The sequence below is a fragment of the Hypomesus transpacificus genome, chromosome 17 (genome assembly GCF_021917145.1).
Source record: "Hypomesus transpacificus isolate Combined female chromosome 17, fHypTra1, whole genome shotgun sequence".
NCBI lineage: Eukaryota > Metazoa > Chordata > Actinopteri > Osmeriformes > Osmeridae > Hypomesus > Hypomesus transpacificus.
In genome coordinates this window covers 13,630,686-13,654,998 of record NC_061076.1, presented here as the reverse complement: position 1 = coordinate 13,654,998, position 24,313 = coordinate 13,630,686, and the positions used below count along the sequence as shown (strand labels likewise).

The 24,313-nt window shown below is 43.2% G+C and overlaps 1 protein-coding gene across 2 annotated transcripts; it reads right to left on the bottom strand.

Annotated features, from left to right (window-relative positions):
• Positions 1–378: 378 nt before the first annotated feature.
• trpm4a (transient receptor potential cation channel, subfamily M, member 4a) lies at positions 379–23,888 on the bottom strand. 2 transcript variants are annotated; one of them, XM_047037889.1, is made up of 28 exons: positions 23,503–23,885; positions 19,435–19,496; positions 19,151–19,328; positions 18,239–18,419; positions 16,224–16,393; positions 15,670–15,847; positions 14,815–14,879; positions 14,280–14,519; positions 14,051–14,153; positions 13,828–13,946; positions 13,297–13,605; positions 11,869–11,970; positions 11,437–11,565; positions 10,461–10,590; positions 9,056–9,201; positions 8,390–8,502; positions 6,828–6,938; positions 6,675–6,721; positions 6,164–6,396; positions 5,889–6,004; positions 5,592–5,724; positions 3,761–3,935; positions 2,445–2,610; positions 2,015–2,196; positions 1,624–1,756; positions 1,256–1,328; positions 896–989; positions 379–519 (listed from the first exon to the last, which is right to left on the bottom strand). In XM_047037889.1, exons 1-28 carry the CDS (start codon positions 23,572–23,574, stop codon positions 485–487), a joined length of 3,795 nt encoding a protein of 1,264 aa, XP_046893845.1. In that variant the 5' UTR covers positions 23,575–23,885; the 3' UTR covers positions 379–484. The 2 variants fall into 2 exon arrangements, with proteins under 2 accessions (XP_046893845.1, XP_046893846.1); XM_047037890.1 differs by lacking the exons at positions 379–519; positions 896–989; positions 1,256–1,328; positions 1,624–1,756; positions 2,015–2,196 and having other exon boundaries at positions 2,523–2,610; positions 5,546–5,724; positions 23,503–23,888.
• Positions 23,889–24,313: the final 425 nt, after the last annotated feature.

The following is a 24,313-nucleotide window of genomic DNA, read 5'->3' as shown; positions in this document are numbered from 1 at the left end:
AACTGGATGGGAACAATCGTGTGTGGGTGGGCGGGAATCTTTGACAACAATATTACCCAGACATCCTTGCTATTTTTCGAGGGCAATATTACTTAATAAAAACGACATTTGTTTCATTCAGCAAAAGGCAAATGAGGAAAAATTAATTATTTGCTGTTGTTAACACTGACTGTTTTTAAAATGTTTATTGGGCAGGTGATAGCTCATAATTCTGAATAACTGACACCATAATTGAGAAATGTTTGCGAATTGATAACACTGGATCATATGGGATCTTCAATTTACGGTTTCACAGCGGTGCAAGGGGCCCGGTCAGATTGCCTCAAGGGGCCCGGTCAAGTTGTCTCACTTTAACGGTGAGATCGAGGACGGGCCCCCTTTCGCCACGGGCCCTAGTGCAGCTGCACTCCTTGCACTCCCTATAGTTACGCCACTGGTGTGTGTGCCTGTGTCTATGAAAAGTGAATGCACCGAGGTCATCGAGTCAACAAGTCGGAGAAAGTGGAGTCAAATCTGCAACTGGAAACAAATTTATTGGAATTAGCACATATCCTGAATATTTGAACTCATCATGCCTGCAAAAATCCAAGTTCAAAATATGTTTAACTGGATATCATATCATATGTGGCAATAAGGTACAATGGGCTTATCTATTACTCACACATTTTAAAAACATTCGAAAATCCAGTATAAGAGTTGTAGAGATGTCTCACACTTCAACTTTGTCAGTTAAAGTGACTATTTCACTTGGTGATCTGACAATTAGTTCTGAACATCTAGTTCAGATTAGTTCTGATCCCAATCAGACAAAAAGTATGAATTAAATAATTGGAACGCAGATACAGTACTTTTCCATGTGATTGTTGAGATGTGTGTCTGTGGAAGAGGACCTTACCTCGGAGGGTGGGTGGCGGGCGTGTCGGCTTTATCACAGGGCTTTGAGAGAGTGCCTCCACCATCCATGAGAGGGCGCTAGAGCAGTACTCCAGCTATGTGTGTGTGTGTGTGGAGGGGGGGGGGCAGACATGGGAGACTATGACGGATGGTAGCCACACAGTGCTGAGCAGGCAGACACGACAGCTGCAGTCCAAATGAAGAGAAAAGTAGGGCCTATACACATGCACGCGCAAACACACACGTATACATTTGTGCACATCCACTCTGAGCACTCAGTTAAGGTCACTTGAACTCAAGACATGTGTATCTCGATGCCACGTGGGTATGAAAAGTGGGGTGCGTAGAGACCCACACTGACCTCTGTCTCCAGTGTTCTTAGCCTTCGGTCGTGATCACGGATCTCAGCCATCTGCTTCAGGACACTGTCCACCCTGAGGGAAAAACAACCCAGGGCCCGTAGCTTTGCTGTCACTTACCAAGTTTGTCAAGCCAGTTCTATCAACAGCTTTGGGAAGCAGGTCCTTTGCTCTCTGAATTGTGGCATTATCAAAGTCCAGAACTGAGACAGGATTTAACTACGTACATAAATTGTACAGGGTGTGCATTTTATAGTCATGACTGAAGTGCCTAGGATTTATTTCTTGAAAACATTCATAAAATCGTTGTCAGTCAGGTCAGATCAGGATCAAGTCAGGAACAACACATGGCCAATGAGCACCCACTTACTTGACAGAGGTACGCTTAAGTCGCTCTGTGTCACTATCTCGCTGTCGTTTGTTATGGGCAGAGAGTATGTTCTCCTTCTGGATAGCCTCCCAGGTGTTCAGTCTGCTGGCCTTCCTACCACGCAACTCCAGAACTGAGGGAGACAAAGGAATATAATTAGTTTTAAAGAATTTTCTTTTTTTTTAAGGTGATAAACAAGAGGGCAGAGAGTAGGAAAAGACAGAGAGAAAAGAGTAGATCTGTCGAGCAACTGTCCAGTTCCAATACTATGGGAGAGGCATGGAGGATAAGCCAGAAAGAGGTGAAGGTATTTAACCCTTCACTGCTCCAGAAACAACTACTTATCTGTGACAAGCACTCTCTAAAATGGATCCCCTCCTGGTTTTCTCACCAAAGTGTTTTATCTTGACAGAGGGAATGCGGCGGATGTGTCTTTTGATGAAAAGGTTTAGATGGGAGAGGATGATGAAGGGTGGAGCCAGGCAGGATCGAGAATGATACTCCACAATCAGGTTATACCGCTGGAATTTCCAGTAGGTGTCGCTGTGCTCCTGCACTTTGGAGAAGGTGTAGCTGTAGAGGGTTCAAAGGAGAGCGCGCTTAAAATCATTTTTTTATGGTTTTCTTCCCTTTAACTTTCATGGTTCAATTCACATCCAGGTAGATCACTAATTTGTTACCAGTGACTTGATGATAACCATATCAAGTAAAGTGTCCAAGCAAAGGCGTGAACACAGTTATTGAACTAAACATCACCATTGTGGTGTCTGAATGTGCTTTGATGAGGGAACAATTTGAGGTGGATAGTCGGGGTCTGATACCTGAACATGGCAATGAGCAGGTTGACCAGGAGAATGTTAGTGACCAACAGATAGATGACCAACAGGAGGACCACCAGCCAGTTGGCGTAGGTGCTCAAGCAGGGTTCCGCCCCGGCTTCAATCAAGGTGGCATTGTCTGTGCACTCTACCTCCACTAACTTGTCAGCTATGGACAGACAGAGTGTGAGAGAGTATGTTGTGAGAGAGGGATTGTGTGTGTGTGTGAGCAATTGATACATTGACAAAATATAGGTGAGAGAAAGTCTAAAAGAGAGGTAAGTATTTAGGCAAAGGGACACGTACTATAGATAGATTATGAGACACAATTAGGCCTGCAACAACGAATCGATTAAATTGATTAAAATCGATTGTTAAAAGTGTTGGCAACGAATTTCATTATTGATTCGTTGTGTCGCGCGATTATTTCGCCACTCAATATGTCGCAGAGATGTTTATTTAAGCGCGGAGCGGAGCGGTGGTAGAGGAAAGGCCATCGGAGAGAGGTTGTTGTTGATTAACGTTGTTCTGAAACACATGGCGGAGGCAGAAAAATCAGTACGACCCAAATCATCCAAGGTGTGGGAGCATTTCACACAAAATAACTCGAAACAGTGTGTTAATTGCCGAGGTGAAGTTAGTTTCATATTCGACATTCGTCTCACATTAGGAAGACGCTAAAACCTCAGACACCAGAGTATCTTAACAATGTCTGGTATGCTTCCACAGCCTTTACTTTTTCAACGAAGTTTCAAATAAAATGATAGAAAATCACTAATCTTTGAAACTAGCTTAATCCTCGCAAATCTGAATTTTTTTCAAAATGGTGTAAAAAATCTTAAATATACACCACATTATTCTAATAAAGTCTGGCCTACTTCCACAACCTTTCAATTTTCAATAACGTTTTAAACAAAACTCAAATAAATTGCTCATCTTGTAAAATAGCATTTATAACGTTTTCAAAATTGTGGGCCTGTTTGTGCACATTCTGAAGATTTTTTTTTGCACTGTGAATTTGCACTGTCAGTTCTGTTTTTGAATAAAGAGTTAGAAACTAATGCTTTTTTGTTTTTGTTTTTTTATCCGATTCATCGATTAATCGAAAAAAGAATCGACAGATTAATCGATTATTAAAATATTTTTTAGCTGCAGCCCTAGACACAATGAAGAAAAAAAAACTCCCTGAGTAGCACTGGAGTTTTTCTGAAGGGGGGTTCAAAGGGAGCTTAGTAAGAGTGACAGAGAAAACCATATATATTTTAAAAAAAATCAAGGTGACACTTAAATCAAATACATATGTATGAACAGACACAGACCATCCATTTCATGTATGGGAATTTGTCCAAATATGTGGAGATAAGGCCTATAAAACACTCGTCGGAAGATCCAATCCGGTCGGGGATCGTAGGAGTAGAGAAGAGCCTGATTGGCTACGCCGTAGGCCATAAGCCACACAGCCAAGAAGAAGAGGAAGAAGAACACATCCTTCATCTGTAAATCAAGAGAAGAGGAAAAACAATGATATTGTCAACTTCCTTCAAACTGCACAAAGAACCATAAAAAAGGTACCCATTTACTTGGTTTCTGGGTTGTACTGGGTGGAAAAGAAGGGATCCCTAAATCTAGACATATCCATTTAAACTGCACTGTGCTGTGGCCTAAATCTTGCCATTATATTCTGCAGTTAAACGTACCATTTTCACAGCACTCCGGTGACTCAAGGGGTACATCTCTTACTACGTAGACTAAGGCCTTAATGCAGGGGCCAGGTTTTATTCTGGCCCAGACCATTTACTTGACATCCTCCCCTTTCTCCCCAACTTTTCCTGTCCCTCTACCCTGTCACTGTCACAGTTATGTAGAAATGACACCAATATCGCCCTTTTTAAATGTACTATTCTCAAATTGAAACAACCTAAAGAAAAGCACTGAATCTGTGTACATTTAACAAATTACCAGTTGACATGGGGAATTTAAATAGAAAGGTTTTGAATGGGTTACTGAAAATCATCAAAAGCCTGCCAGTCCACCATAGTTTGAACTATACCCAGGATATCACTGAAATACTAGTCATTGAGAAGTCAAGGCACACCTGAATTCAGGTGAATGAGTCAGTCTAGAGTGCACAACTAAGTGTACTGTATCAGGAATAATTATTAGGAAGTTACTTGTTATCTATACAATAAAACGTGCTTTTACTGTAACTCCAGAAGGTGATTTCAGCCAAGAGTCTATTTAATCAGATTTTAAACTTTTGAAACATTAGCAGACATTCGTGTTGTAATATAAAAGGAACAAAAAAGCATGCCATTGGTTGTGAGGTGTATGGAATGTCAGTCAGTCAGAATAACACTTATTACTAAATATAAATTGTACCTAATTGACACTAAAGTAAGGCAGCAAACCATTCAGTTGTGTCTTTGCAATGCCTTGCACTGTTGCATTGATGGTCCTGGGTTCTATTCCCACTTGGGGCACTGCTCGGTCTCCCAGACTTTTCTGTGTGGAGTTTGCATGTTATCTCCGTGCTCACAAGGGTTTCCTCTGTAAAGAACCCTAATAAAACTTGCAGAACAAATTGCTCTCCTGCCCACTCTGTGCCCACTCATGTCCTAGCCAGGGACATTGGCAGGAGAGCATTCTGCTCTGCATGTTTTTAGATTGGCTTTTAGTACAGAGCCACCCCATGTGAACATGGGGAGAACATACAAACTCCACCCAGAAAGGGCCAGGAGATAACCACCCGACAGGCACGACAAGGGTGCATGGAACCCAGGACCTTCCTTCTGCGAGGCGGCACCACCTTTCTGCACCATGTGCCACAAGACACTTGTATACGATAAAATCCTAGATCATATAATATACATTCTATCTAGGGACTGAGGCAGAAAAAGTCAGGTAAAACATAATTTATAGATTTCACTTGACGAAAGCTAGCGCTGGTGTTAGATCTGTTTCGTAACATCCTCTCTTACAACATCTCTGAGGGAAGAGTCTTACAGGTATGACTTCAGATTTTTTTTTTCGTTCAACTGTTTGTTGGTTCAAAGCAACAGGATATCCCTCTGACAGAGATTAGACAATTGTCTGACTCTGCTTACCTGCTTCAAGACCCTGTACTCTCCTGCACACTTTTTCAGCCCTCACCATTTTCCCCAATATGATGATTTTGGGGCCCAGTTGCTTGTGGATGGCAAAAATGTGGATAAGCCTGAGGGTGAACACCATAAAGTCCAGAGCCATCACAGCCCGGCCAAACTCATACGACCACGGAAACATCCTGGAGCATGTGGAACAAATACTTTCATCCACACCATGCCACATAATACACAATGCATACATATACATGTTTATCAAGTCATTTAGATGCTACAAGCACACACACTTGGAGTAGACAGAATCAAACAGTGCATGCATTAAACACACACACATACACACACACACCTGCAGCATAGTCCGAGGGAAAACAGTATGATGGCTGTGAGGTCACACTTGTTCCACATATCTTGGATGTAGATCTTCATTCTTAGAAACACAGTGGTGGTGCCCACAAAGAAGGTCTGAGAAGGAGTGAGAAATTAACTGTAATGATAGTGGCATGTGTGGGTGGGGGGTGGGGGGGATGGGGGGTGGGGGGGGGGTGGGGGGGGGGCGGTGGGGGGGGGGGGGGCGGTGGGGGGGTATGGGGGGGGGGGGGGGGGCGGTGCACTCCGACTGACCTGTCGGATCTCCTCGCACACAAGCGTGAAGACCCAGAAGTACAGCACAAACTCTAAGGTGGATGGGCCTTTTGGGGGTGGGGGCATGAAGTCCACCAATAGGACGTAAGCAAACAGGCAGAGGAAGAGGAAGTACATCAACACGTTGCCTAGGAATGAGGTGACAGGTGCAAACCAGAACTGCCGCCATCGTAGCACAGCATATGGAAGCTTGGGAGGGGATGGAGAAGAATCTGAGGAGAGAGTTCGAGACAGAAGGATAACCAAGCAAGAAGGTATCCTGACTTACTAGAGTAAAAGAGAGCTCTTGGCTCAAGTCACTTATTAGCTAGCTTTCACCTGTGGATACATTTCAGACATATATTTCCTTGTTTCCTTATATACTTATCTTCTCCTTCAAACGGATTGGGTGGACAAGGTCCCTTTGTGAGATTTTTGAGAAGGCGACAAGAAGGAAGTATGCACTGAATCAAGGCAAGACTTTTTAGTCAACACAACCTCACAAACATACCTTTAAGACTGGCCCTTAGCGCAGCATATTCCTCTGCATCCTCCTCACTAAGAGAATGACAGGGAGAGAGTGGAGGTGAATTGGGGTTCAGGTGCGAGTACACACTGCTTGCACACAAATACCATTCCATGAAGCAGAAGCCATCGTGTTTACGTTTTCATGATGTCGGCGAGGGAGAACACAGTGCCCCCATCGCCCCCATCCAGACTGTCTGTTTCCCGACCGTGCGGTAACTCGTCTGACTTCCCTTCTTCCTCCTGCTCCCTGAGAGAACAACACAGACAGACATGAGTAGTACGGTGGCCCTGAAGTGCAAAACACACCCCCTAATATGAGTACATCCCCCAAATGAAAACACTCCCCCCAAATACGAGTCAACTCCCCCCAAATTGGATGACTTGTTCACCTCCCCCCAATACAAAAACAAGCTCCCCCAAATGGAAAACGACATTACATTAACTCAAAAACACATTACATTAACTCTGAACGGAAAGGGTAGGTACTACACTTCAGCGCTGATTGGATGCAGTAGGCTAACTAACAAGAAATAAGAAATTGATCGACAGAAGTGCAAAATGCAATAGCCTGACAGAGTTACGTGTACCAGGACATTTATTTGGGTTTCGAAGCATGCGCATAGGCTACTTATGCAAAAGCATAAATTGCGTGTTAAACGTAAACATCGATAGCCAAACAACTAGTCCACGTAACTCTGTCATTATCATGAACTTGATCGTTTTGGTTGGAAGGAAAGAGGAAACATTTGTGTTAACAATTCAGAGTCATGACACTACTGTTTATTTTAATCAGGGTCATTCCTATGAAATAATCTTAGATATGCTGTTAACGTTTCACAATATAATTAGCCTATGCGCACGCTAAAAACGCAGTCGAAGGAAGCAGGACTTTTCAGTAGAAAAAACTAATAGTCCACTACAGAAGAACGAAATGCCACAATGATAGAGTAACGTGGACCAGGATAGTTGTTTGGCTATCGATTTTTACATTTAACACGAAATACTTTTGCCTAAGTAGCCTACTATTTGCTACATTCTTCAATAGCCAAACAAATGTTCTGGTGCAGGTAACTCTGCCAGGCTATTGCATTTTGTACTTCTGTCGATCAATTTCATCTTTCTTGTTAGTTAGCCTACTGCATCCAATCAGCGCTAAAGTGTAGTACCTACCCTTTCCGTTAATGTAATGTGTTTTTGAGTTAATGTAATGTCGTTTTCCATTTGGGGGAACGTGTTTTTGTATTGGGGGGAGGTGAACAAGTCATCCGATTTGGGGGGAGTTGACTCATGTTGGGGGGGAGTGTTTTCATTTGGGGGATGTACTCATATTAAGGGGTGTGTTTTGCACTTCAGGGCCACCGTACATGAGAGACACAGAAAGCCCAAACTAAAAGCTTCATTTAATAGTAATATTATAGTAATTTCATTTAACGGCTGATCACTTTCTGGTTTGGTCCCTGCATGTGTTGTAAAATTTAGTCATTTAGTCATTTAGCAGACACTCTTATCCAGAGCGACTTACAGTAAGTACTGGGACATTCCCCCCGAGGCAAGTAGGGTGAAGTGCCTTGCACAAGGACACTACGTCGTTTGGCACTTGGCCGGGAATCGATCTGGCAACCTTTAGATTACCAGCCCAATGCTCTACGCACTCAGCCACCTGACTCACTCTGACATGGACAAAGGTTTGCTGCTGACCTGAAGCTGATGAGGTTGGTGTAGATGAGAGGGGGCAGGAAGAAGGTGATGACCAGTTTCCACACCTCCGTGCTCCGCTCCATGTCCCCCCACCAGATCTGAGACAGCAAAGACTAGTAGGGGATAAGGCAGGGTAAGAACACACACATACTTGTTTGCTAATCCGAACACATCCATGCACCTGTTGATTACATTTTTCACATTTTAGGTGTTTAAGGTTAATCACTGTCATTTGATAGAGTATGCGTACAGTGGCAACATTAAAACAAGTTCAAAGACATAAAATACTTAATGAAACTAACATTTACTGTGTGTTTTGATATGTATTGAAACTGCATTGAATATTCATCCATCAAATATACAACTTTTTTACAGACTGAGGGTCTAGTTATGATACAAGACAAAACATAAAAGGAAGAGAAAAATATATATACTATAATCCCAGACAGAACGTGAGGACAAAACCTAAAGGTCAGGGTCTGTCCCGAGAGAGAATGTCAGGATTAGGTCTGTGCTATACCCAGGTTTCAGCCAATTATATCTCTTCGGAAAATGAAATCATTGTGGGCTTGTCGAATGTAAGGGTCAGTACTATACGCTACCAATCCAAGTGTAGACATTGGTACCGTTGCATTTTCGTAGCACACTGATCTGTATGGCACTCACCTGTACACCGTCATGGCTGAAGAAGAGGCGGGCGTCGGCTGCGGTGGCCATCTGCAGGCAGGTGGCTCCACTCCACACCGGAGACTTCCTGATGAGGAGAGTGAAGGAGCGGCTTTCACTGCTCTGGTAGCACTCGCTGAAGACATCTGGTGACAGAGGCCAGAGTTAACAGTAACCTTCGAAAACGGGGATGACTCCATGACGGACGCGCTCGTCAATGACAAGACTCTTCACCGAGAACGGCCTCAATATCCTGGACCACTAAGTTACGAGAACTTTCCCAACTTGCCATGGGAGTTTTGGGGAAATAATGGGAATTTACTTGAATTACTGGTGAATTTTTGACATACTATAAATGCTTTATTTTGGAAACTTTTACAAAGAGGGTAAAGAGCTTATAGTTAGAGACCCAATTGCAAGAATTTTCAGCTTAGCAAGAATGTCACTTTAATATAATTAAAACTCACCAATCACTGAGAACTAACTCATCACCAGTGTTACTGTAATAATATTACATTTGTCTGTAACGTAGTTATGTAATGCGTTACTGTTGATAACGTCAGTAATCGCATTACAGTTACTTCTGAAAAAATGTTTGCGTTACTTGCGTTACTTGCATTACTGCAATCTACACATCGGGAAGAAAAACTAATAAATCAAACTCCCCTTAACAGTACGTGTGTTTGCGTAACACTCGTCACTTTGACCTTAGCGCCAAAATTCAAGAGGCGAAAACATAATGGCAGACACATCGTTTGAGGGATGGAAGTATGCACGTTACTTTGTTTTAGTTGCGCAAAAGGGACACAACTTAACTGTGCAATGTACATTGTGCCCAGGCCAAAAACACCTCTCCACCGCCGCGAACACAACTTCAACGGCAACATGACAACTCCAGATTATTAGCTTAAGATCAACGGAGTGACACTGATGCCGATTAAAGTTTGCCGTTGCCGACACCAGCCAAGCAGCCACGACTGGACTTCCAACAGCAGGTTAGCTAATCAGAGTTAAACAGGCTTGTAGGAACATATATAGTTGAGGAAATGTTGCCTGTTTCGACAGTGGAATCGCCATCTTTCCGTAACATCTTGTGTATGTCCTCATTATAATAAGAATTTGAGTTGATTAGGGCATATAGCCTATATATTGTACATATATTGTTATTTGGCAAGTAAATTATAGTGCATCTTAGGTGATGTTATGGAGTAATCCAAAAGTAATGTAACTAGTAGTGTAACTAGTTACTTTCAGCAGTGAGTAATCTAGTAAAGTAAAGCATTACTTAAAAAAAAAGTAACTAGTAATGTCTAGTATATTACTTTTTTTGGAGTAACTACCCCAACTCTGCTCATCACCAAACCAAAGATTTCCTGTTCAGAATAGGTGAGGGAGATGAACCTACCATGAGCTAGGTTCTCAAACTTCTGTGCCAGCTCCTTCATGGAGAGCTTGGTCTCCGTCTCACTCTCCAGCTTCGATAGCTCTCTCAGCATCTTGCAACCGCTCAGCGCACTGAGCACAGACTCTCCCGCCTGAAACAGAGAGCCACAGCTTGTCATTGCCCTAGCATATGGTGCTATTGCTCCTCCTGTTAACACACACTAAATAAGATAGACCTAACCAACATGATTGTCCTGGTCCTGAAGTATGTATTCATAGTTCTGCCACGATAACGCTCCTTTTACTTGCCTAAAGGTCAAAGAGTGAGCTCGACAGATATTTTTGAACATACAGAACCTTTTAGCTTATGTTAGTTGTTTGTGAAAGGTTTGCAGCACAGACCCATGTGTTTGGCAAGGCTCTTCTGGAAGCTTTGACACATAACAAACATGTTGCTCACACCATAAGCTTTCATAAGCATATGAAGCCTTATCATTTTCAGAATAAAAGTACCCGTTTTTACACAGAAATCCCCCTATGCCCTCCAAGAGAATGGTTGGTACTCGTGTGGGTCCCACAATGAAGTCCCTTTGTAAATACAGCTTTCCCTCGCCTCTAACCTCAACCTTAACCCAAAAACATATACTGAACCCTACACTTAGCCCTAGCTCCTAACCCTAAAACGATCCCTAATTCCTAACCCAACCCTTAATGTAATTTGAACCCTAACCCCCCCCAAAAAAATAGTATTAGCACTGGAAATGGTGAGGACCCCCCCCCCCCCCCATTGCATTGATACATCATTACATCATTACTCACAAGTGTTTTCATAAAGGTGAAATCTCTTCAAGTAAAGCATCCCCCAAAATACTGCGCTATCTATTGTTAAAGCTAATTGTCTTGAGATGGAGTATATTAAATAGAATGCAATCAAATACAGTAAAAGTACAACTTAATGGCACAGTCTTTTGTAAGCAATGGTTGAACATGGGTATTACCATCTCCCAGAAGTAGACGGCCATCTCGCTACGGTTCTGCAGGACGGCCCAGATGAAGAGGGAGGCCCAGGGAGAGAGACATCGTTGTTCCCTGTAGGGACAGTCCCCCAACAGCAACTTGTTCACATGCTGAAGAGGGGAGGGGAGAAAGAGAGACAGAAGGGGGTTAGGACCAGGTGGGGTTAGAGAGGAGAGGAACCACAGGAGAGAGTCTGCCATAACAAAAGACGCCCTGTGCAAATGTTTTTTAACACCTTGTCCCGACACTTTTCAATACAGTAACTACACAGTTTAGTTGTCTTTCTCCTTTGCTTATAACTTGCCCCCTCGAAAGAGCAACAATTGGCTATTAGGATTGACAACAGAGACATAGCCTATATTACCGTGCAATCATGTGTCATAACTGCTAGTAGTAGACAGCGTCTGAGCTACCTTCAGGGCTCTCCTTGTGCCGGTGCTGTGGTCCAGGCCCAGTGGGCTGTAGTAGAATGGCTCACACACATCACCCAGGATACCCCATAATAAACGAGAAACCTAGGGCACAACCAAAGAGAGAAAAAGGGTGCTTTCACACCTGACATGTTTGATCCGTTTCAATCGGACCATGGTCCGTTTTCTCTGAAAGTCCGGTTCGTTTGGATAGGTGAGAACACGCATTCGAACCCTGGTACGGACCAAACAACCGAACCATGGTCCCCCTAAAAAGACGGGACTCGGTCCGGTTCCAAGTGAACCATGGTTCGGTTCGCTTTAGGTGTGAACGTATATACATATACATCAGACATATTATTGACCTATTCCAGGAAGCAAACCAAAATGTAGTGCATTGTGGGTTGAAAAAGGATGTTGACACTTGACAGAGACAGCCATGCCACTCATTAGCAGCAAAATTAGTTGAGGGAAAACGTGGGGAACTGATAAAGTGAAAGCTCGTCTACAAATATGATCAGAGATACTTGTCGAGATACTTAATTGCAGAGACACTTGTGGAGACACATAAGAATAGCGAGGTATTTAAATTATTTAATGATATACTGAAATAAAGGGTTATTATTGCACAGTGGACCAACGTCGTTTGAAAGTTAAAAAACGTAGGCAGCAATACAGAAAAGTGCGTGATTTTCTATGGAAAAGTGGTAGCTCGTCGGACGAGAAAAAGTAATTCCCATGGTTTGATGACCTGGATATAATCCTGAGTTAAAGACCAACGAGCAAGCCAAAAAACGTGGTCATAACAATTAAAGATAGATTGCAATCTCAATTCGCTGCTGTTGCTCCATTGTTGTTCGTGACAAGGAAGTGATTTTCCCTCAATCATTTTCTGTCCAATAGATTAACAACCTGTATGACCGCGTGTCATTGTTTTTTACTAACGTCATTGTATTTTTACAAACGTTGGTTCGCTTAAAACAGGACCGTGTGAACACAAACCGGACCTAATGAAAAATGCAACAAAGTAGCAAATCATCCACTGATTCGGACCAAGCAAACGGACTAATAGGTGTGAAAGCACCCTAAGATAGAGGTTGATCAAAAAACCCGACTTCAGCATGACGCCTTGTCTGTTTGTTTTGACTGACACATTGTCGTCTTTTTCCTCTCCATTTTATACACCCATATTAAAGATTTTCTGATCCTTAACCACCCTTTACATACTACACAGAAAAAACATTGTGATGCATCTTTGAATTTCTTTTACAAACCCATTAGATACACAGGTTTATATTTCTCCATTTGTTGTCACCCAGCAGATAACATGTAATTTCATACACTCCCCCAACCCCACCCAAACTTATCTCCACCCCAGACCCCCTCTCCTCCTACCCCAGGATCCTCACCTCCTAACCCAGATCCCCTCACCTCATACAAGCTCAGCTCTTTGGCCGAGACGGGTCCTGTTAGCGGGCTCTGAGGCGTTTTGAGGGGTGAGCCTCCATCCAGGGAGTCAGGGAGGTCAGGCAGCAAGCCTGCCAAGCCTTGTCGTTCGGTGAGGCGCCGCTGGAGCAGCGTGTACGCCAGAGAGCTGTCAGAGAGCGACCGATAGAGGGTCTCCAGTCGCCGGTAGGTTAGGTAGTCCAGGATGTTGAGGCCGTTCTCGGTGAAGAGGCGCACAAACTGGGGCTTGTCGTTGACGAGCGCGTCCGTCATGGAGTCCTCGAGGTCCTCATACTGTTTGGGAGGTGGGGGGTGGGAGAAGAGGGGGAAAGAAGGGCGAGTTTAGAAAAAAATGGCGTACCATCTGTGATTGAAATACATTTCTAACTTTTTGGTTGTCGCCTGGCTGACCCGTCCTCACAATGCCTAGCTCTAACAAGCACACCAGAGCACACTTTGTTCACCGTCTGATGTCAATGGAGGGTTGCAGTAGCGTTTCGACTAGAGATAGCTCACCCTCCACAGGATGTCTCCGTTGAAGAGTTCACTTTTTGCGATGTCCACTCTGTTCCACGCTACAGCGAGCTTCAACTCCTCTATGTACTCACTGGCATCGCTGGATATGCGTTTACTTGCTGACACACACACGCAAACACACACACAACACAAATCCTTATATGTTGACTTTCCTTTCACAAACATGCACACATACACCTGGGCACAAACACCAAGACGTTACCTCTAACCAGAGCCTTGAGGAGCACTGTGTCAAAGTCATCAGGACCTTCCTGTTCCCCATGAAACACTGTGATCAGATCTCTGTTCTGATAAATACTCAGAACCTAAAGGAGAATGGGACAGAGAGGTAAAACGATATGGTATTGTTCTACATTTTCATGTTTGACCGTTCATTGCAAATCATGCTTGCTGCGATTCAATTTCCAAGGCACACACAAAACCATACGCACCCTATCCACCAGCTTCTCGAGGTCCACCTCAGCAGGGAAGTGTCTCCTGACCTTGTCACGCACCCTGTCCCTCAGCTCCGTGCAGGGCCCCTCCCCACCCTCACTCTCGGATGGGGAGATGGGGGGGCTGAGGAGCACGGTCGAGAGATCGTCCAGGACCTCGCAGATCAGGTCGGCCGCTGGGCCGGAACCAGCCAGGACCAGCCACGGGGTGGTCTTCTTCAGAGAGAGGTCAACTCTCTGAGAGAGAAGAGGACAGAGGGAGGGGGGTGGGAGAGAGGGAGGTGGGTGGGTGAGAGAGCGGGGATGAGGGGTGGCGGGATGAGAGAAAGAGGGGGTGTGAAAGTGCAACGGCCGTGTAGAAGAGGAGATGTTAGCAGTGATGCAGGGAATGGGAGGGAGGAAGAGAGGAAGGTCATTATGGTATGGAGGCACATATAGTGCTACAGAAACAGGAGAGTGTGACAAAAAGAAAGAACAAAGAATGAGACAGGCAGACAAAAGCAGTTTGCGGTGAGCATGTTTGTTTTCCTACCTCCAACATGGCGACCTCCCCAGAGATGAGCATACACAGCACAGGGATTTCAATATTGCCACTACCTGCCAACACACCAGGGAAATGGGACTGTATCAATTCTGCTATGTGAATGAGGTTCTCGATTTTGGACGGCGTGAAAATCTGAAGCTTCAACAGGAGGATGCAGACACATTTCTCCTGTTGCGTCTGAAGAGGAAGCTGTTGGGGAAGTGCAGCATATCCCTGGCATCAGTCAGACAAACGCGCACACTCATTGGGATATCTCGCTAAATTTATTTTATAACAATTACAGGGACAAATATATAAGAATCCAAATTAGTTACTAGCTATTGCCTGATTAGTTCATGCTAAATATGCCAAAGTAAATTCCTTGTCTGTGCAAACTTTCATGGCGAATAAATCCCATTCTGATTCTGACAGAAATCCTTTTAATTGTTCTCCCTGCAATGTAGAATATGACCACTAGATGACAGACTATGCTTACATATCAGGTCAATAGACTCTGAGTAACTATGTTGCTGCCAAGGGTACTGTGGGTAAGTCGCTCGTCAGGTATGTGTGTTTATGGATTACCTCTGGTCAAGCATACATATCACTTTGGAGAAAATCTGAAACATTGTACTTGAAATGCACAGCGATGTGTCTGGCCCACTAGGTCAAACAAATCAAGCTTTGCATTTGTTAACACTATTTGTAAACTGTATCATGTATCAAAACAGTTTAGTTATGCATGTCTTAACATAGTACAAGTAGTAAAAGCTAAGAGTACTTGGCAGGGTGTAGAATTCAATTCTGATTATGACTGTGAACCAGCATTTGCCAATTAAGAATAGGAGGAACATTGGGTCTCACCCCAGATGCCAGTACGCTGATGGGAGATGTAGTCCTCCATATTGGCCCTGAAAGCTGTCTCTCCACCTGGACGACCGACACTCCCATCATCCACCAGGAGGAAGGCCTGGTAGTTATTATCCAGGCAGCAGGAGTCACGAGATGTGTTCTGCACATAGTAACGTGCTGGAAAACTACCCTGAGAAGGGGACAGAGGGAATGAGAGGGAGAGAGACAGAGAGAGAGAGACAGAGACAGACAGAGAGAGAGAGAGAGAGAGGGAGAGAGAGAGAGGGGGGGGGAGGGGGAGAGAGATTAAGGAGGGAGGTAAGACGGGGAGAGGATGGATCAATGAACAAGGGAATGGTGAGGAACATTAGGTGAAATGTGAAATAGGAGAAAGCAGGTGGAATGAACAGGTTAGGGAAGGGGAAGGGTGAGAGTGGGGAGGAGAAGTTTGAATTGAGAGAATTGGATTTGGACTGGTAAGTAAATATTGTATATCAAATTGCAAACTATCAAAGAGAGCATGCCGACTGACCGACATTGTGTGTGTGTCTGTGTGGTGTGTGTACCTGAGGGTTGACGAGCTGCTGTCTGTTGTGCACCAGACCCCAGGGGGCCACGCCAAGGGCAATTACTTTTTTCTGAGAGAATGAGGAGGCCGCCGCCCCGTGATCCCTAACTGCCTCCCCCACACAGCGGCCCACCCCCTCCCTCAGCCCCCCTGTCACTATCCATGCCCCTGAGGGAGAAGAGGGAGAGGAGAGGGTTATGGAAAGAGGAGACGAGTGAGGCATACGAAAGAGAAAGCGAAAGAGACAGAGAGAAAGACAAGTAGAGACACACACAAGGAGAGAGGGAGAGAGAAGAGAGAGAGAGAGAGAGAGAGAGAGAGAGAGAGAGAGAGAGAGAGAGAGAGAGAGAGAGAGAGAGAGAGAGAGAGAGAGAGAGAGAGAGAGAGAGAGAGAGAGAGAGAGAAACTGGGAAAGAGAATAGATTTTTGTCTATTAAGCAACCATGGAATAATGGTTGTAACTACACAAACTCACACACACTGAAAGGGATGCACTGCATTTTTATGCAAACAGGCTTCATAAACCATTTCCCTCCCCTTAGATGACTAACAATTGGAAAGCAGCTAAACAACTGTGCATAATCGATGAGTGAGGGGCCCCACCCAATTTTAGATTCAGGATCTCGGCCGTTGGTTGAATGTGTTTCCTGTGTTTTGCTCTATGAAGCTATATCCAATTACACTAAGAGTGTGGAAATCAAGAGATTGTTAAAGGAACAGAAGTAAAAACATGTAGTAAACACATTCACAGTGCATCTGATTTTGTTCATACAGTGGCTGATATTCTTTTACTGTTCCACACCATCTAGGAGTTAAGACTGTAAAGACTGCTTGCTTTTTTCCACGGGTACTTTTTTTGACGTTCTGTTGTTAAATTGTTTAATTGTAACTTGTTCAACTACATGCTCTTAGGGTTCTTCCCTTTGGGACTTATTTAGTTTTCACAGTGTATGCTTCATGTTTTGGCTACCCACAATGTTTGGAGCTATCTCGTTGTTATGATCAGTGACCTATGCACTTTTGTAAAGCTCTCTTTTGGAAGTCGCTTTGGATAAAAGCGTCTGCTAAATGCATAAATGTAAATGTAACCCTCCCTTACTTTTCACATGCACTAAGTGAAAGAGGAGGTAGGAACTGTAAAGGCACACAGATGTGTGTACACTTTGCACTGGCCACTAAACACCATCACTCATGGAATATTTATTTATTTTGCTTTGCTCCAATTCATTCTACTCCTCAGTTCATTACAACGCTATTGGCTGAAATATGTTTGAGCCCACATGGTCGTGGCGTAGCAAGGTTTACTCTCATAATCAAATTCCAGTTTTGCAAGAAGAAGGTTGAACTTTACAGCATATTCTTCTAGAGTTTCAGCAATTACTGAAGCATGTAAAAAATGCAAATATGTTGTGGTGTGTCTGGATGACACTGTTCTACTTGGTGTTGTAACTTTTGTTCCAGCAAACTTAGGCCCAAAAACCATAACTCCTTCAAAGTGGCTCTTCTGCCTCATTTATTTATCTGCATAAAAGCTATGTTGTAAAAATGTCACTCACGTCAAACGTTTTGCCATGTGTTTACCATTAATGCTTTTTTGCAGCTCGGATCTAAGACGGATTCGAGAGACCGCAGATAGAATGCAGCTTGTCTGGGTTGTTATATGTGTGGAAACTGCAAGTGGCGGCTCGGATCTAAGACAGATTCGAGAGACCGCAGATAGAGTGCGGCTAGTCTGGGTTGTTATATGTGTGGAAACTGCACAAGGCAGCTCGGATCTAAGACGGATTTGAGAGACCGCAGATAGAGTGCGGCTAGTCTGGTTTGCTATATGTTTTAGATCTATTACTTTTATCACTTGTATTATTGTTTTTGTTGATTTTATGTAAAGCACCTTGAGCTGCAATTCCTGTATGAAATTTGCTATATAAATAAAGTCTTAATTACTTACATACAGATAGATTGAATGATTGATACGTTTATTGAGACATTTGACTGAAGAAAAATAGTTCTAACCTGTGCTCTGTGCCGCTCTCACCAACCCCTGCCGCAGCACCTCCCTCACCCAGGTCTTGACCTTTTCACGACCTTCGCCTCCTACCACTGACACCACTAGGTTGGGTGAGGGCACACCCCAGTGGGCTGTCATCAGGGTGTACACGATCTGAGGTGGAGTGTCACATGACAGACGCAGGAACTGGCCAGTGAAGAGACAGGGTAAAACAATGAGTAACATCAACGCTTTGGGTGTAAAATGTGGGTGGGAATAATTGAGATATTCAGAGACACAATTGGCCTGACTGTGATTCTTGGTTGTGTTATTTGGTCTTGGAAAAAAAAGGGCATTTGTTGGAGTCCGTTTATACAGTTCGGTGTGCATAGGAGAGGGCCTTTACGATCATGACTTACAATATATTGTTACGATTGACTAATCTAATGTTTTAGCTGAAGCAGCTAACTGAAGGAACGTAACATTTTCTTGAGAAGTAAATTCATTTTATTTGATCGCCATTTGAGATATCATGTGTTCTCTAATACCAAAAAACTAGGGAATGTGTTTCTTTGATGTAGCCTAGGACAAATATCCCAAGATAAGCCTGAGTTGTTTTCAAGAGTTTGTTCAAGGTTTTACAGTATTTATACTCTTGTAATCCACTTGACTGAGGGACTGGGTGACAGGCTTGACTGAATAAACCGAAACTGAATTTTACCGTCAGACGTTTGGCCATGAACATATCAAGTTTTATTGTTGTGTGTGTGTATTTCAGTGAGCATGCACGTCATACCTGTCTACGCATAAAGATATGTGTGTTTGTACTACAAAACAGTTCCATGAAGCATGTGTGTGCTTGTGTGTGTGTTAGTGCCGGTATTAGTGTGTGTGTGTGTATGTATGTGAGTGTTAGTCTGTATGTGCGTTTGACCCACATGGCTGTGCCTCCTCCCAGACCCAGCAAACTCCAGCTCTCCAAAGGCATCTGTGGGATACTCAGAGGAGTGCTGGGAACTGTCCCATTGGCTGACAATCGCCGCCCCAAAATAGTCGCCTGTGGCAATGGAGCCATGCATCTCACGCACACCTCCGCACTGGCACAATGCTCCATTGCTGAACCAAGAGACAGCAAGACAGACATCAACAGAGAATACGTAGAGATACAAGTTTCTGTATGTGTGACTCCAAACAGTAGAAGGTGACTCGGATGAGCTTTTACCTGAAGGAGTCCTCGACAAATGAGGTGCACACTCGCTTCTTGATGATCTTGGGTATCCAGCTCTTAAGGGATTGAGAGACAGAAGAAATGTATTTTGGCATCTTTGATAGTTAGCAAGAGCATTCATCACAGGATGTCATTCTCACAGAATTTATTCCATTCAGTAAATCTCACTGAAAGTCCATCAAAGCATCCACAACAGATACATTGCATTTGTAAAGAGAGGTGAAGCTCCCACTGCAGCCACTAAGACTAGAAACATTCGCATTGACATATATTTGTTTAGGCTGTTTCAACTTTTTGCTGTTATGTTGTGTTGCTTGGCCATGTGCAACCTATGCGCAGGTAAACATCAACCCAGCGTTAAAGCATTCCTCACAGGACCCCCATAACGGGCCTTCTCCTGGTATGAAGATTAAGGTTATAGTTGTCCCTTATAAATATGTATTCACTGTGTAATCATAAAATCTGTCCCCAAAACAGATGATGTTATCTGTTTTGCGGACAGTGTGAAAGCATTGGTACATTGAGCAGTAAAAATCGATTGTTTTGGTCTTGGTTGAGCTTGTGTGTAAAAGAAGTTCAAGCATTTTAAATTTGTGTTTACTCTATGCATTTTGTGTCAAAGCATCGAGAAATGTGTTAATTGTACAGCCTACACAGACGGATGTTGTGGTAACTTTGTTAAGAGTTTAGGAAACGTGTTACGTAAAGGTATTGAAAAAACTGTCATAACAATTGTAAAAAAACTCAGAATGTTCCTGTTGAAAGAGAACGTGTTAGTGTTTTGGTAGACATGGTGTTATGTTTAGTATATTTTTGTGTTGTGACAATTAGTGTTTAAGTTTAGTTTACATTATGTGATATTGAGCATGAAATGAACTGCTTGCCAATTGTGTGTCTTAGGTGTGTTGGCGCGTTACAGTAAGAGTTTAGGAAACTTTTTAGAAGTATTGAAAAAAGTGTCATGGCAATTGTAAAAAACTGTAAGTGGCTGTTAAATTGAAAACAGAAACAATGTGTTGAGTAGGTTAGTGTACAAGCGTGTTTATGTGCATGTGCACTTTACCATAACTATTCCCAACTGTCAATGGGTTGTTACATTGCACACACATCAGTGATGGGAAAAATAGGTAACATGAGTACTGTATGGGAAAGGGAAAGAGACTGTGAGAGAGAGTGTGTGAATGTGAGAGAGAGAGAGACAGAGAGAGAGAGAGAGAGAGAGAGAGAGAGAGAGAGAGAGAGAGAGAGAGAGAGAGAGAGAGAGAGAGAGAGAGAGAGAGAGAGAGAGAGAGAGAGAGAGAGAGAGAGAACGGAATGGCAAGAATGCAAGGAGTCGTATTCATGTTGAGACAGGATGGAGAGGTTCAAACGCTTCTAGAGAACAGAGGGAGATCCCATCATCACATGGTCTTTAGTCAGCTTATAAACACTGCCATGTTTGTGTGTGTGAGTGTGCGCGTACATGGACCTTTAGTCAACTAGAGTAGGCCTACTGTATGTCTTATTACAGGTATTGTTTTGGGTGTACATATGTATTTTAATACACTAAACTATGTGCCAATGTGTATGCTATATAGTCTGTGTATAGTCATATTTAGGGTAAGACATTGTTCTTACAGCAAGCAGGGAGATGGTCCTTGACACGCCTACTCAACTGGCAACCATGGTGACTGTCGTCTTATCTGTTAAGTTAGTGCCTTTCTAGTCTATGTACCCTGAGTGAGAGCACAGTAGATTTAGGCCTACTATTCTCAAACTGAATGTGCAACCATACAGGGCAGATCTGCTGTGTCCTGCTGAGTTACTCCACTGCATTGGGGTAGTCTCTCCATTCAAAGGGGCAGAGAGTTGGTCAGAGAGATGAGAAAAATTAGATCAACCATAAGATGAAGGTGTAAATAGATGTTTGGCTCCAGTTTGTATATTTGACATAAGAAAGGTTGTGGGCTGTGTGGCAAGCTTGAGAAGGTTAGATCTTTTCAACAACAAATAGGCTGCATGGTAAGAGAAGCATGTGGGGATTTAGTATGGGTTTAGATAAACCTGTGTGGCTTGGTTTGAGTTTCGACCTGTCAATTCATGTGTAAAAGGGATTAACGACAGCAGCTTGCGTTTCTCTGGTTTTTAAAACGACAAAAATGCTAGGATATAGGCTTATTCTCCCACCTGTGTCACTAAAGGGAGTCAGATGGCTGAGCGGTGAGGGAGTCGGGCTAGTAATCAGAAGGTTGCCGGATCGATTTCCCGCCGTGCCAAATTAAGTTGTGTCCTTGGGCAAGGCACTTCACCCTATTTGCCTCGGGGGGAATGTCCCTGTACTTACTGTAAGTCGCTCTGGATAAGAGCGTCTGCTAAATGACTTAATGTAAAGGGAAGGTGAAATACCGACATTTGGCTAGTAGCCTAAGTTATAATATATTCAAGGCTTGTAGAGTGTACAACGACATGTTAGGTTCAGGTTGGACAGACTCAATTCAGCCTATCATATAGATGTGTTAGATGTTTGTGGCGTTTCCGACAGTCATTTGATATTGCGCTCATGTCTAGCTGTGACAAGGTTTTCATACAGTGACCTAAACACTGAGTGCGTTTACATGCACACTAATATGCAGATCATAACCGGATAATGGCAATGCCTTTATTCAACTAATCGTGTGAACATCTTTAGTGGTTTCTGGTTTCCAAAGTCGGGTTAAGGTCTTAATCGGTGTAGGCCTATTCATAACCCGATAAAGACACCTGGATTTTTGCCCAATCTTTCTATTCTGTGTTACATGTGAACACCTTACTCGGCTTTCTTGCGGTTTTTGGAAACTGCGCATGCACTTGTTTTGAATCACTTCTTTTGAAGTCACAGATTTTACTATTTATCCTACCTAAATAAACAACCACATACGTTAAAGACATCTGCATTTTGTGATGGGTAGAGCTATAGAGCTAGCGTTGGCGTACTGAGCGTAGAGATCCCTGAATCATGAGATTACGACGTCTTCCACTTTTCGTTACTATTAAAAGTAACATGAACGCTTGTCATTTGATTCTGCATCAAATAGTCTACCTAAAGTAACATGCTTTTTACAATAACATACAATAAGCTAACCTCAAACAATAAGCAAAATAACTAGTTGCATGCTCGTGCAACTTGTTATTTATTAACAAGTTGGCAGCTAGACGCCGAACAGAAGTTTGTAATATGTGTAGTAGGATTCAATGTGTTATTGAATGAAACATACAGCAGTAGCTGGTAGGGCCGATACAGGAAGACACGCAACACTTTGCAGAGGGATGATGGTGGTGCAAGTTGACCGAGAGCAGACAATTAATAAAACGAATCATGTAGAGGCGTTTATTGAGTAGGCCTATAATTGCATAACTAATTACACATGTGTAGCCTATGGAGTAATCGTATCATTGACATACAGTAAACCGACAATTGCAGTAATTGGGTTTCTCATGGTCATGTATAAACGCACTCACTGTTTGTGGTTCGGTTTCGTGAAAATATAAAATTAAAGTAGGATAACGCGCAAATATGCCATGGCCTGCAACTGAAAGAAACATAATTCCAATCGAAAGTAGGGCATAAAGTTCAATGATATTGTTTTATTAAACCACCGCAGGAAGGGCCTCAGGGTTTGCCTGTCACCCGGAATGGCAAATACTGGCATGTCTGAACACGCAGGAGAACCGACGTTATTCAACATTAACAAACTAGGACAAGGTTGACGTCTAGTTTTTAATATATATATTAACTGTAGGCTATACCTATGGCCCATAGCCTAAAACGGTGTGCTGCTGGGCCATGTCCATGCAAGGAAACAATACCTAATAATTTACTCCATATCCCAAATAGATTTGTAATTATCTACAATTTGAGGACGTTGACGTTTTCTTGGGTTTAGATTAAGTTGGCAGCAGCGTTGGAATAATGCAATGGTTTGCAATAGCCTAAACGTCAGTCAAGAAAAAAACACCGGACAATAGCCGACTTTTGGTTACGCACTACTTTGGTACACGATCCCCATCGTTGCATCTTTAAAACATACAATCACTAGGTCAAACCTGATCTTTTTCCGTTTTTCTCGTTCCTCCTCTCAACCAGCCGCCTTCATTTTCTTTATCCGTTTCCTTCATAACACAATCCCTTTTTATTTCACCTCTCCTTCGCCCAGCGTCCGCCCTAGAAAGGTGGAGTAGCTAATAATTCCATTTCGAAGTTTGAAGTTGACCGCTGGAACTTTTGGAAGTGCCTGCGTTTAATTTGCTGAGCTCCACCCATCGCCACAGAATTAAGTTTTAGTTTTCTGTTGCTCCGCCTTGTTGAAAGCCTACCTGCTTAAACTCTAGAAATTTGAGATCAATTTTGGCCTTTTTCAGACCAATAAGGTTTTTAGCTGTTTTCAGGATCCCCTTGCCGGGGTGTCGTTCCAAAAAGTGGCTTCTGCCAAAAACAGATTCCCGAACGTATCCCACAATACGTCAATAGCTGTTTTTATTTGGATCAAATAGTCATACCATGCAAATAAACAACATATCCGGTGTTATAGCCAAGGGCCTATGTCTACTTTAGTGTAGGCTATGTCACGAGTAGTCACTGTGGCAAAATAGCTACGTGCTTGCAGTTGGAGTAGGCCTTATCAGGGGCGATTCTTGGATCAGACCTTTAGGGGTGTTCAGCCCCCAATGAGAATGGGCAAAATTAAGAGGCTAGATCTATGTAGAATCTGAGGTCTTGTAAACAATGTCCTTTTAACCATAAATATATATATTTTTTAGCATACATCATAATTCTTTTTTTACAAACGGGATTACCTGTGTTGAAGTACCCCCCCCCCCCCTACCGACTTAGGTTTCAAAAAGGTGAGTCTCACCT

Coding starts and splice junctions, on each gene's coding strand:
- trpm4a (XM_047037889.1), bottom strand. CDS start 23,574: ATGAAGGAAACGGATAAAGAAAATGAAGGCGGCTGGTTGAGAGGAGGA. Junction 14,880..15,669: donor TCAGCGTACTGGCATCTGGG/GTGAGACCCAAT, acceptor GTGTGTTGGCAG/GTAGTGGCAATATTGAAATC. Junction 1,757..2,014: donor TGTCAAGATAAAACACTTTG/GTGAGAAAACCA, acceptor TGTCTCCCTCAG/TTCTGGAGTTGCGTGGTAGG.